The 13438-nt window shown below is 42.0% G+C and overlaps 1 protein-coding gene across 2 annotated transcripts in view; it reads left to right on the forward strand.

Moving 5' to 3' along the window:
• The window catches only part of TAF2 (TATA-box binding protein associated factor 2), a 72061-nt gene that overhangs the window by 29743 nt on the left and 28880 nt on the right, over positions 1-13438 (forward strand). For both annotated transcript variants that reach the window (XM_056110495.1, XM_056110496.1), the window contains exons 16-18: positions 2132-2384; positions 4158-4298; positions 5539-5649. In XM_056110495.1, the coding sequence (XP_055966470.1) occupies positions 2132-2384; positions 4158-4298; positions 5539-5649 (505 nt within the window). The remainder of the gene's footprint in view (positions 1-2131; positions 2385-4157; positions 4299-5538; positions 5650-13438) is intronic.

Below are 13438 nucleotides of genomic sequence, written 5' to 3' on the forward strand. Positions count from 1 at the left end.
TATTTGATATGCCAAATACAGTAACAACAAGTCTCATGATGGAGACGTTACTGGGCCCGCTCGAGCAAATCGATGAACAACGGGAGGACTATGAGGACCGTTAAGAAATTGAGGAAGTTCACGCTGGTTGTGGAGGTGGGCGCAGATTGCTGGCCCAGCTTTGTTGTTCGTATGTGCTGTGGATAGGGACCTTCTTTGCCTGTAACATGCCTTCATGAGCTATCTGGGGCACCGACCTGGTACTCCCCTCTGGTCCTGATGATATGTGTTACTCACAGTCTCCTGGGTAGTTTCAGATTCCCTTTTCTGGGAGGTGGGAGAGCACTTAGATGGGGGGTCCACAGCTGGAGTCTAGGGGGCTAGTTGGTGGGGGTTCATTGGTAGGATGGGGGGGGTGGAAGCACTATGGGAAGGAAACAAGTGGGAAGGAGGCCAGGTTTGGAAAAAGACACTGCTCTCGGGCACTTTCTGACTTCCGTGCTTCCCAGAACAACTTAGCTATCCTGTTTATCTACAATTTGTTGATTTGTTGATTGTGCTACAGATTAAACTCAGGACCTCCAGACAGATGGATGCACTCTACCCACTAGCCCGCATTTCCAGCCCAGGAAACACAATCAGAATACCATGCTTAATTTCACGGGTGCCGTTGTGTTTCTCTCATTCTCTTCGTTGTTGCCTTGTATATTCTGAAGCTCTGTACTACATGCATCCATGGCTTAGTTACTTGTTTTTGGTTTGGGGGCCACACCCTGTGGTGGTTAGGGGTTCCTCCTGGTGGTTTTGGTGGGTGGAGTGGGGGCAGCTGTATGTGATGCCTGTGATCCTGCTGTACGGCCTCGCAGCCCCTCATCCACAGTTTTGTTTTTTTTTTTAATGATGAGTCACTATTTATTTATTTATTTATTTATTTATGCTTTTTGGGTCACACCTGACGATGCACAGGGGTTACTCCTGGCTCTGCACTCAGGAGTCACTTCTGGCGCTGCTCAGGGGACCATATGGGATGCTGGGAATCGAACCCGGGCTGGCCGCGTGCAAGGCAAACACCCTACCCGCTGTGCTATCTCTCCAGCCCCTCATCCACAGTTTTATAGTAATGTCTTCCATATTAATTGAGCCTTTTATTAATAAGAAATGCCCTTCTATTTCTCTGAATGTACTCTTTATCTTGAAATGTATTTTAACTCACATTAGTGTACCCTTCCACTTATCTTTATTGTTGCAAAGCTTTATTTTGCCTTAATCTGAAAAGGATATATTCACTGATAGTTGTCTTATTGCACATTTTTGTGGTGAAATTTATTGGTTTATAGTGTTTCGTATGTAGCACTGTAGCACTGTCCTCCCGTTCATCCATTAAAGGACCAGAGAAATAATATGGGTGAAAAGGTGCTTGCTTGCATGTAGATTTGAATTCCTAGCACCAAATATGCTCCCCTGAGCACTGAGCTGGGATTCATGCCTGAGCACAGATTGATGTTGCCCAAAAACAATATTAAAAGTCAGTTGAATCATATTGATTAGTGATTCTATTTTTTGGTCACAGGTTTCTAGTAAAGAGTGGCACTTACAACCATAGTCTAATATTAGACCCCCTAGCAAGTGAAGTGAAGAAATTCGACCTATTATCCTCTTTCATATCATGTGTCACAATCTCAAAGCCTCCAAATGAATAATTTGCGATGAGATATCTAATGATTGTCATCATATCCTTGGGGATCTCTTCAGTGAGATTGATATGAGGCCAGAGAGATGATACAATGGCTAAGGCTCTTGCATGCTGCCAAATCCGTGTTTGGTTTCGGCATCCCATATGGTCCCCCAAGCTCCAGCAGGAGTTATCCTGAGTGCATAGCCAGGAGTAAACCCTGAGCACTGCTGTGGGTGGCTCCAAACCCAAAAATAATAATATTAAGATAGATGTAGATTAGACATTCTGAAAAAGCTGAAAAAACTAAAGTGCATTAAACAAAAATAAGGAGGTCCTCGGTGTCATTTTAAAACTAATGAATACAATAAAACTCCAGGCACTCTTAACACTCCATACTGGAGAAAATCTGATGAATAGCTGCCTTGGTTTTTAAACATACAGAGCTGAAGTAAATGAGGAAATTGTATTTCCTTCCAGTGCTGATTCTCCTTTGCTGTGGATAAGGATCGACCCTGATATGTCGGTCCTGAGGAAGGTGGAGTTCGAGCAAGCCGACTTCATGTGGCAGTATCAGCTCCGCTACGAGAGGGACGTTGTCGCGCAGCAGGAGTCCATTCTGGCCTTGGAGAAGTTTCCCACTCCCGCATCCCGCCTCGCCCTCACTGACATCCTGGAGCAAGAGCAGTGTTTCTACCGAGTGCGGATGGCAGCTTGCTTCTGCCTCGCCAAGGTGAGCGCATGCAGGGTCGAAGGCAGGCGGGTGCTACAGCAGACTCAGAACACCAGCTCGTGCGCTGTGGGGGGCGCTCCCTCCACCGGTGGTCCGCACGCACGGAGTTGGGATTAGCACCCGAGGATTCTGTGTGTGACCCAAAATCCAAGAGTTATATGAATTTAAAATTAGGTGGAGCTCTGAAGAGTATTTAGACTTAATCCATCTTTAACTTTGCTTGGTGTTTCGTGCTTGCAAAGCCTGTTGGGGCCACTCCTGGCTGTGCTCAGGAGCACTCCTAACTCTGCACTCAGGAGTGACCCTGGGAGTGCTGGCCTGGGCCGGGGGTGCCATGTGTGGTGCCTGGGATTGGATCCCCGGTCATATACCCAAAATGCGTGGCAAGGCGAGTTCTTCCCCTGCCGTGTTCCTGCAGAGACCTCTGGCCCCTTTGACAAATGCTTTTAGCAAGACTGATAGAATAGAAACACTTTTTTTTTTTTGCCTGAAGATAGATATACTCTAAAATTTAATAGTTAATCAAACCTGAAAACTCAGATTTTCAAATCAAACAGTTTGTCACCTTTCTATTGATTTGCCAACCAATTGATTTTAGGGCTAAGAGTATATTGATAATAAATCACTTTGCTTTGAGTGGTGTCTCACATTATAGTACATAATATAAGTTCATCTTTATTTTTCCACTGTGCTGACTGTGTTGGTTTGAGATTAATAATCAATATTAGTGATACATAATTAGAAAATGATAGGACCTATAACTTGACATGCTAGAAAAAATAATTTATAAAGAAAATAAAAACTTTTAAGATGCAAAAAACAAAAACAAAAAAATCCAAAAAACTGAAGGGAGTACAAATGAATACCAGAAAAGCACAGGCAAAAATTTTGCCAGAAAAATGGTTTTCAGATACTTCAAAAATATCTTGATAATAGGTTCATTCTATATACTGACTCTCTTGTCTTCCTTATTGCTAAACCCTTTGTCCAACATTTCAGTGGGTTATAATGGTTTAGATTTGTTTTATCTTTAGTGATAGTTGAATTCCTGTGTCCTACTGAGACCTACAAGGAAAGCATACATTTCCTTGTGAATCATCTGCTAATGATATAATTTAATTCTAAACATTTTGTGTTTTAGATCTGCCTAAAGTTAATTATAATTTTAATGTTTTAGACATGCTTTTTTATTCTATAAAAATATCAACTGCAAGTAATTCTTTTTAGTAAAACATTCTGTTGTTGCTTTGTTTTTGGGTCACACTTTGCTCTGAATTCAGTAATCACTCCTGGTGGTGCTTGGGGACTGTATAAACGCTGGTGATTGAACCCAGGCCCATCACAAGCACGGCAAGTGCCCCACCCACTCTGATATTGCTCTTACCCCAATAGAGCATTATTTACAGATCTGATTAGAAGTTTTTTTACTTTTGTTTCAGTTAGGTCAGATTGAAAAAATTATACTTAAAATGCACGGTGATCTTTCTGCCTCTAAAATTTAAATACAAATTTTTTTTTCCTAAAGGGGAAGGACATACTCAGAAGAGAAGCCTTTCGAAGGCATATTTTCTTTAAAAAATTAAATAGTGCTTCAATTTAGACAACAAATTGTAGACATAATTACAGGTGCACCCGAGAAGTTGGGAAGGAAAGTTTGCATATTTTCCTGGAAATAATAAAAGACAGATATATTAATATATTACATTTCTGAAAGTTGTATTTAGAAATATGTTTGCAATAATGATGAAAAGGACTTTGTCTTCAAATTTGCAGATTGCAAATTCAATGGTGAGCACATGGACTGGACCACCAGCTATGAAGTCACTCTTCACTAGAATGTTCTGTTGTAAAACTTGTCCAAACATTGTGAAAACAAACAACTTTATGAGCTTTCAAAGCTATTTCCTACAGAAGGTACAGTTTATACTCTGATTTTCTTCTCATTATTTTATGCCATTATCTTCTCAGTTTATTTGGGGACCATTTTAATAACATACTTATATTATAAGGGGTGGAGCAATTGCACAGCGGGTAGGGCGTTTGCCTTGCATGCAGCTGACCCTGGTTCAATTCCTCTGCCTCTCGGAGAACCCGGCAAGCTACTGAGAGTATCTCGCCTGCACGGCAAAGCCTGGCAAGCTACCTGTGATGTATTCAGTATGCCAAAAACAGTAACAAGTCTCACAATTTGTTGTGAGATGTTACTGGTGCCCGGTTGAGCAGATCGATAAACAATGGGAGGACAGTGCCACAGTGCCACTTATATTATAAAACATTTACCCTTTATTTCCTTTTGTCTTCTGAACTTTTTTTTTGGAGTAGGAGCATACCTAATTATGCTCAGGGATTACTCCTGGCTCTGTGTTCAGGGATCACTCCTGTTGGGCCTCGGGGGACCATATGCAGTGCCAGACATCTAATCCAAGTTGGTTATTGTAGGATGTGTATCATATAGTAAGTCTTTTATAAATGGCAATTTAGTAGTAATGTGATGGAGTGGCTTTAGGAAGGAAGGTGATAGTGCTCACAATTTGGGCAACGAAAGTCATTTGCTCAATTCATTAATGTTGAAACAGAGATTGGGATAACTAGACTAAAGTAGAGAGAGGAGAATAATGCCAGAATCTTGAAGCTAAACAGCACAACAGGTATAAGACATATTTCTATGGAAAAGAACATTTCTTTTGTCCTTTATGTTGCTTATTGTTGTTACTGTTGCTTTGGGGCCTTCAGGCACCACCCTTCTTCATGTCTGTCCGATATTTTGAGTTAATAGGAGATAGTTAATTGGGTTAATTTTTTTGTTTTCTGGGACCGTATCTATTCTGCTGTAGTCTATTCTCTTTGAGTCTAACTTGCCTGATTTTACTGGTGGAGGTTCTTTTCCATAGGATTATTTGTCCTACATCTGTTTTTTACAAATAAAGACAAAGTACATGGCTCCACAGTGCATCCGTCTGTGCAGTTTTCACCCCTGGGTTTTCTTCCTCCTAGTTCGTCTCTTATGTTTGAGGCATGTTCTTGATAGTTGGGGTGGTTGGTGTGGGGTGGATTGAGCTCCATCCATTGTCAACCCCTGAGTAACTCGGCTACATATACTTCAGTGAAATGTAATAATGACAGTGTTAAAATTTATGCTTGATTTTGTTCATAGACTATGCCCGTTGCAATGGCCTTATTGAGAGATGTTCACAACCTTTGTCCCAAAGAAGTCTTAACATTCATTCTAGACTTAATCAAGTACAATGACAACAGAAAAAATAAGGTAAGGTACCTTTCTTACTTAGTACCCAGTCATCTTTCTAAGGAAATATTTCATCTATGAAACCGTTGTTAAATTCATGGTAATTGAAATGGCTAGAGATAGAAACATACAAACATGATATTTTTAGAATGTAATACCTGTTGGAACATAGTGATAGTAGTGCATCAGATTTGGTAAAGCAGTTGAGTCTCATTTTTGTGGAATCTGACAGCCATTTTTATTTTGAGTAATACCCAGGAAGCACTTTCTCTCAAGGTAACTTTATTGATGTTTGACTTTTTTTTTCTTAACATGTGTTCATTTATTTAGCAAATAAATATTGAATGCCTTGCTTCAAAAATTATTTCAGAATACTTTCATCTCTTACCAGCCTGCAGATACATATTGTGGCAGAATAGCCTAGTAAATAGAAGAGATAACAAATGTCTCCAGAGATTTTATTGTAAACATGTTGGTAATTGATGTGTATCACAGTCTGATTCTGAGTCCTGAGGGTTCAATCTGATGGAGAAGTCATAGCCTACCTAATTGCTCCAATGGAGATACACATTGACAGTTTCTTGGGTAGTGGTTTTCAGCCAGTGGTCCACTCACCAGTGCTGTTCACAGATACTGAATGGTTGAAAATCCACTGGTCTTCCACCATGGACCTGTGGCATGCATGTGTAGGTCCTCAGGTGACAAAAAAAGGTTGACGAATGTTGATCTAAGGGAACTCAGTAGGAAAAGAGCCTCCTCCCAAGGAATAGAAGCAAAGCCTCTGGAAAGCGTTATAAACTTGGTGTCTCTCTCTCTCTCTCTCTCTCTCTCTCTCTCTCTCTCTCTCTCTCTTTTGGTTTTTTGGGTCACACCCAGCGATGCACAGGGGTTACTCCTGGCTTTGCACTCAGGAATTACTCCTGACAGTGCTTGGGGGACCATATGAGATACTGGGAATCAAACCCTGGTTAGCCACGTGCAAAGCAAATGCCCTACCCGCTGTGCTATTGCTCCAGCCCCAAACTTGGTCTTTTGACCCTGAAACTGAGTGATAGAAATAACTAGAATTTTCTGATTTCTTTATAGGGACACTCTAGGAAGCTTGTTCTACACAGAAGGCACAACACATACAAAGACACACGGAACTGATGTAACCTGTAATAAATAGTTGAAACATTATAGAATTAAAAGAAAAAGTCTTATATACACTTATATATACTTGATTTATAATTCAAAACTTTTTTTTTAAATCAAATGATGTAAGCTGGGTAGAATCTTTTGAAAAGCAGGACTGAAAAGACTAAAGATGATATATGTGTTTTAAATACTGATTTCATCTCTGGTACTTTATAAGCGAACAAATTTACCTAAGCAGACTTTTGTAAAAAGCATATGCTTTATTTTTTTTAAATAGGGGTTCCAGCCAGTAGTACTCAAGGGGACAACAGAGCCACACCCAGTGACAGTGACATGAGGATGTGTGTGCTGAGCATTGAGCTCTGGCCTCTTCTTGTACTCTGCTGACTTCTTATTTTTAATCTCTTCAAGTGGTTCAAATTTTCCATCTTTTTTTTTTTTTTAAAAATCTCAGCACTTACTAAGTAGTTCTTATGGTAATTTTATTAAGGATTGTGTAATTGATTGCATTTCCAAATTCTTTTTTCCTTCAGACTTACAGCTCAGGACCACTGTGTTGGTCTACTCCTACGAAAACCCTCAGATACATCAGGAAGTGAAAACTTTTGGTATTTTTTTTCCATGTTGAAGTTGGGGGATTTGGCTTCAAAAATTACATTTCTACTTTTTGTTTATTTAAAAGATATTTTAGTTTTGTTGAAGTAACATGGCTGCAATAGTATTTACATTCATGTTTGTGGTGTACAGAATTATTGTCAGTACCCCAAACTGTCCTGATGTCCCCTAATAGTCTGGTTCTTCTGCTCCCCACCCCTTGGTCACCTTAGTTTCATTTCCAAAGTCGAAGAAATTGTCCTCATTAGATGCTTTGCTGTTTGATTTTTGATTAGAGGGCCAGGCCTGGCTGTGTTCCTGGCTCTGTGCTCAAGGGATCACTAGATTTTGATGAATTTTTTTTTTAATGATATTTACCTTTCGGGTATTTAGTCTTGAGTGAGGAGACACCAGAGGAACAGCATTTTAATAAGATCCGAGCATGCTTGGAGATCTCAGCCCCGGGACCCACATGCCTTTGTTCCTCTGCTGGTACCTTCATGCTTGTGGAGAGTGGTCTCAGCATGGTGGTGGCTGGTTCTGGAGGTCTTCGGCTGCCGGAGCCCTGATCAGGACTGAGCATCCTCCACCCAGATCCTCCAAATTCCAGTAGGTAGGGGTCACACCCACCAACTGGCCTCCTTGGCGCTGTGTAATCCCATCAACAGCCAAGACTCAGACTATAAAACCCAGCTCCCGGAAGAGAACAGTGCAGAGTCTCCTGCCCCTGCACCTGGATATTCTCGCCGGGGCCCCTTGGAGGGGAGCGGGTTGAGTTTCCCTCCCCGTCCCGACTAGGGCTCCGGCAGCCGAAGACCTCCAGAACCAGCCATCACCATGCTGAGACCACTCTCCACACCGCATGAGATCTCCAAGCCTGCTCGGATCGGGGCTGAGCATCCTCCACCCAGATCCTCCATATTCCAGTAGGCAAGGGTCACTCCCACCAACTGGTCCCCTGGCACTGTGTAATCCCATCAACGGCCAAGACCCAGAGACTATAAAACCCAGTTCCCGGAAGCATGCAGCTACATTTGCGGCCGCGCGACATTTTATTATCTCATTCTTACTTTGGACAAAATGGCAGGCTACCGAATGTATCTGCCCACACTGCAGAGTCTGGCAAACTCCCTGTGGTGTACCCAATATGCCAAATACCAGTAACAATGATGGGTCTCATTCTCCTAACCCTGAAAGAGCCTTTATTATGATGCTTTTTAAAAAATCTCAGGGCTAGGATGAAGGAGACGTTACTGGGGCCTGCTCGAGGCAGTTTTAATAAGATGGGCTAAATATTCTAAAAAGAGATACTTTTGACTATTGAGGAAGCACTTGGAGATTGAGAGTAACCCGTGTTGCAGATGGAGAGGCCAGAGAAGACTCCGGAGCCAAGAGGGCAATTTAGTAAACTCCTGAGCTGGAGTGACAGGAGGGACCTGGTACATGGTAGGCTCTTGGAGAGGCCACAGGGCAGCTCTCCCAATTGGCAAGGTTCAAGAAGGTCATCATTTTCAGAAGAATAATTTTTATATCTTTTGGTATATTTTCTTCAAAAGATCTTTTATGTTTTCACTTACATGGGATATAAATACCCTGATTTCTAATATGACTCTGATTACTGTGATTGTATAAACAGATCAGTATAAAAGGGTGCTGATATGTTAAGTTTTCTGAGGGGGGAATATGTTAAGCAATAAAACTGGAGAGAATGGGTTTGAAAAATAATTTTAACTAAGAAGAAATGAGGAATTCATTTAGAATGTAGGAATTTATGGAAAGTTTGGCAATTTTTATCTTGGAATTTAATCAGCAAACTAAAACCTTAAGCCTTCTTTATATAAGTAGTGTATTTGTTAAGGAGTAGCTTAACAAAACACTGGAAAAGAAGGATATAATCTACTTATTAGGTAATCACTGTTTGATTTTGCAGCCTCTTTTTTCTTTTCCTTAAAAAGAGAACTTTTGGAAGAATGCGACAATGATTGTTTAATTGCTTTTTGAGAAAGTTTAAGCCGCTTTTTTCAATTATAATGCTGTGGGTAATGGTGTTCATTTATTCAACACTTGGTATTTCTTAGTACTGAAGTGCTCTTCCAACATTTTTTTAATTTAAATCATTTTTTATTGTTATTTCATAATACTTGGAAATTTTAATTTTTTTCCTTAGGTACTTTTTATGTCTTAAAACTGAATCATATGATTAAAAGATTTTCCAGTATACTTATGTTTTTGTCACTTTTTAGGTTTTTTCTTTTGCTTCAGTTTTTTTTTTTAATTATATTTCAATTCAGTTCTGCATAATTATTTTCAGGACATTTTGTTCTGGACCTGGAGTGATAGATACAGCCTGTAGGGCACTTGCCTTGTATGTGGCCAACTTGGGTTTTATTTCCAGCATCCTGTATGAGCACCACCAGGAAGATCCTTGAGCACAGAGCCAGGGAATAACACCTGAGCACCACTGGGTGTGGCCCCAAAACCCCCAAAAATTAATAAATAAAAGAATATATTGTTCTTGTAGAAGCATCACTTGATCACTTGATATCCCGTTACTCATCGATTTGCTCGAGCGGGCACCATTTGTCCCTGTTGCATGCTAGTATAGCCAAATGGCGTCTGTTCATTCTAGGAACACGAAGAGCCTCAAACAGATCGTTCAGGGTCTTGACGACGAAGTCTGACCATCTCATAGGGGGGTGGCCACACGATCTTTTGACGTCCAGTGGAATTCAGTCAGTAACGGCCCTAGTCCAGCAGTCATCTCCAAATCTCATTACGTGTCCAGCCTATCTAATTTTCAGTGCCTTGGCAAACGAGACAGTGTCCCTGATTCTTGACCGTTGACGGAGGTTGGAACTCCAGATTCTTTCTCTCATTTGAGTGAAGTGTGATACTCCAAGCATAGCTCTTTCGATTCCTCTTTAGGAGACCCGAATAGCGTTCTCATCCTGTTTTCATAGGGCCCAGGTCTCTGAGGCATATGTTAATGCAGGAAGAACAGTGGAATCGAAGAGATGTGCCCGGAGTCAGAAGTTCTTCGTCCTCTTAGCTATTTCTTCAACGTTCTTAAAGGCGTTCCAAGCCCCTCTCTTCCTCCTTTGCAACTCAGGTGCCATGTCATTAGTCATGTTGACTTCTCGACCTAGGTACACATAACTGTTGCATTCGAAGATGTTCTTTTCATTGAGAGCAAATGGAACGTCAGGAACGAGACTGTTTCTCATAAGTATTTTCTTCGTGAGATTCAGCTGTAGTCCAACCTTTCCACACTCACGGTCGAAGTCGGCCAGCATTTGTGCCAGTTGGCTAGTGTTTGGTGTTATTAGAATGATATCATCAGCAAAGTGGAGGTGGTGTAGTCGCATGACGTTCTCAAGGGTGGTACTGAAGAGTTTTGGTGAAATGGTATCACCCTGCCAAACCCCTCTCTTGACATGGATGATCACTTCTTTGTAGAATGGTGAGATCCTGGTAGTGAATCCGTAGTAGAGTTCATGGAGGATCCTGATGTATGGAGTCCTCTGTTTGGCTAGGGCTTCGATGACCACTTCTATCTCAACAGAATCAAAGGCTTTCTTTAAATCAGTGAACGTTAGACAGAGCAGCATCTTGAACTCCCGAGAAACCTCAGTGAGCTTGGTTATCGTGTGGATATGGCCAATGGTGCTGAATCCTTCGTGGAACCCGACTTGCTTGCATGGTTGTCCATCTAGTGTTCTGCCAATCCTATTCAGGATGACTCGAGTGAACAGCTTGTAGATGACAGACAATAGGCAGATCGGGCGATCGTTCCCAATATCGTGGATGTCTCCCTTCTTGTACAGTAGTACAGTCCTGCTGATTTTCTATTGGGATGGAACCTTGCATTCAGACAGGTACCATGTGAAGAGCCGAGCCAGTGTATTGATGAGTACCAACGGCAGATTCTTCGGTGTTCAGGTCTGACCTTGTCTGGGCCAGGTGCTGTTCACTTCTTTACCAACGAAATGGTGTGTCGGATTTTGGAAGGGAGAATGTTGGAAATGACATATCCATCCTGCCGAATTTGGTATGTGGGCAGGTGGACGTGGCTATTGAAGAAATCCGAGTAGAAGTCTTGGATAATCTTCTCCGTTGTCCTTCTGGAAAATGTGATAGACCCATCAGGACATCAGAGAGCAGTCGTCTTGGTCTTTTAGTTGGCGAAGGACAGGAGGGTGTTGTGAAAGCTTTTCCCGGCTTCTGCCACATCTGCCAGCACTGCTGCTCTTCTCTCTTTGAGGTTTTCCTCTGCACTGCTTTGCCAGCTCGGACGTTGCTCCAAGCCACATTGGCAAATAACCTCAAGAGTTTTCGAAGATAGGCGTTTTTTTGTGGCTATCTCGCTTGGTGTTCCTCGCACAATCATGAAGGTGCCAAACCAGTCGATCATTTTCCTCATCAATGTTGTCAACGACGGCATCTTTCCATGTTGCTACAATAGTGCCAAAGAGCTCCCAGTTGGTGGTCTTTCTGGGAGTTCTCTTCTTAAATTTGCAGCCCTTTTTCCCGACTCTGTGAAGTAGAATTTTGCACAAAGGAGATGGTGGTTTGATCCCGTTTGGAATTTTGGGACAAGAGCGACATTGGTCAGGCAAATCCGCCGATTGAATATGATGTGGTCAATTTCGTTGTGGAACTGTCCACCGGGAGACTCCTATGTCCTTTGTTTAGATTCGGCCTTCTGGAACTGTGAGTTACCATGAATGGTCTTGGTCGACATGATGAACTCAGATAGTCTCTCACCCTGTTTGTTCCATTCTAGGCCATGGGTCCTCATGTGTAGTTCTTCAGCTGATCTTTTCAGTCCTATCTTGGCATTAAAATCACCAACAATGGTCTTGTAGAAGGTGTGTTCTTTATATAACTTCTCCAGCTCCATGTAGAATTTCTCAATTTCTCCATCATAATTGGATGTTGGTGCGTAGACAACGAAGATAGAAACTGCTGGCAGTGAGCCACATCAATTCGAGTGTAATCATCTGATTTCAGTGGTTAGGCATTCGAATGAATCAGTGCTCATGGCCAAGTTCGTGTTGACAAGGACATCGACACCTCTGATGCCACTTTTGTCACATGTTCCAAGGAGCAGTTCTTCTCCAGTGTCAAAAATGGCACGATGTGATTGATGCCTTCCCGTCTTGGTCAGACCAATGATGTCGTACTTGATCTTTTGTGCTTGTTCCATCAGGACCTTGATGGATGCATCTGATGCCAGCATATGTTCATTGAAAGTACAGACAGTCATTTTTGTCTTTCTTCGTTTTGGCAGCCTAGGTCAGCCTTGAGATTTTATCAGCCTCTCCTTCTTCATCCTTCTTAATGCTGCCGTAATGGTAGCTCTTTCATGGTCAGGGGAATGAGACCCATTGTATATAGTGGTTTTGGCATATTGAGTACTCTACGGATAGCTTGCCATGTGCAGGCGCGATACTCTCAGTAGTTTGCCAGGCTCTCCGAGAGGGATAGGGACTTTTAGGGTGAGTTGTAATCACCCTTGCAGGTGTTCCCATGGTTCAAACCATATTTGAAGCATAGCCTTCATCATTTCTTAAATAATAAAGATTTTTAAATTTAGCCCCTGCTGATTTTCTTTTCTTTTCGTTTCTTCTTTTTCTTTTGGTTTTTGGGCCACACCGGTCAGCACTCAAGAATCAATTCTGGCTGGGATTAGGGGGGATCATATATGGTGCCAGGGATCGAACCTGGGTCAACTGTGTAATAGCAAGTGCCGTACCTGCTGTATTAATCTCTTCCCCCCTTTTTTCCTTTGTGTATTTTTATGCCTCGAGGTTCCTTCCCCTCTTCTCCCCTCCTTTGTTCTGATCTCTCTTTTTTTTTTCCTTTATTTTGGGAAAAGAACATCCAGTCATGCTTAGGGATTACTCTCTGTTATCCTTGGGGACCACGTATTGCTGGGGTGAACCAAGGCTCTCAAATGCTTTGCATGGGCAGTAGCCTTTGAACTGTCTCTCTAACCCCCTAGTGTGTGTCTCTCTCACTCTTTCGCTCCCTCGCTCTTGCTCTCTCCAAATAATAATGCTGATCATTGTGTCTACAT

Source organism: Sorex fumeus, unplaced genomic scaffold, assembly GCF_029834395.1.
Source record: "Sorex fumeus unplaced genomic scaffold, SorFum_2.1 ptg000002l, whole genome shotgun sequence".
Lineage (NCBI taxonomy): Eukaryota > Metazoa > Chordata > Mammalia > Eulipotyphla > Soricidae > Sorex > Sorex fumeus.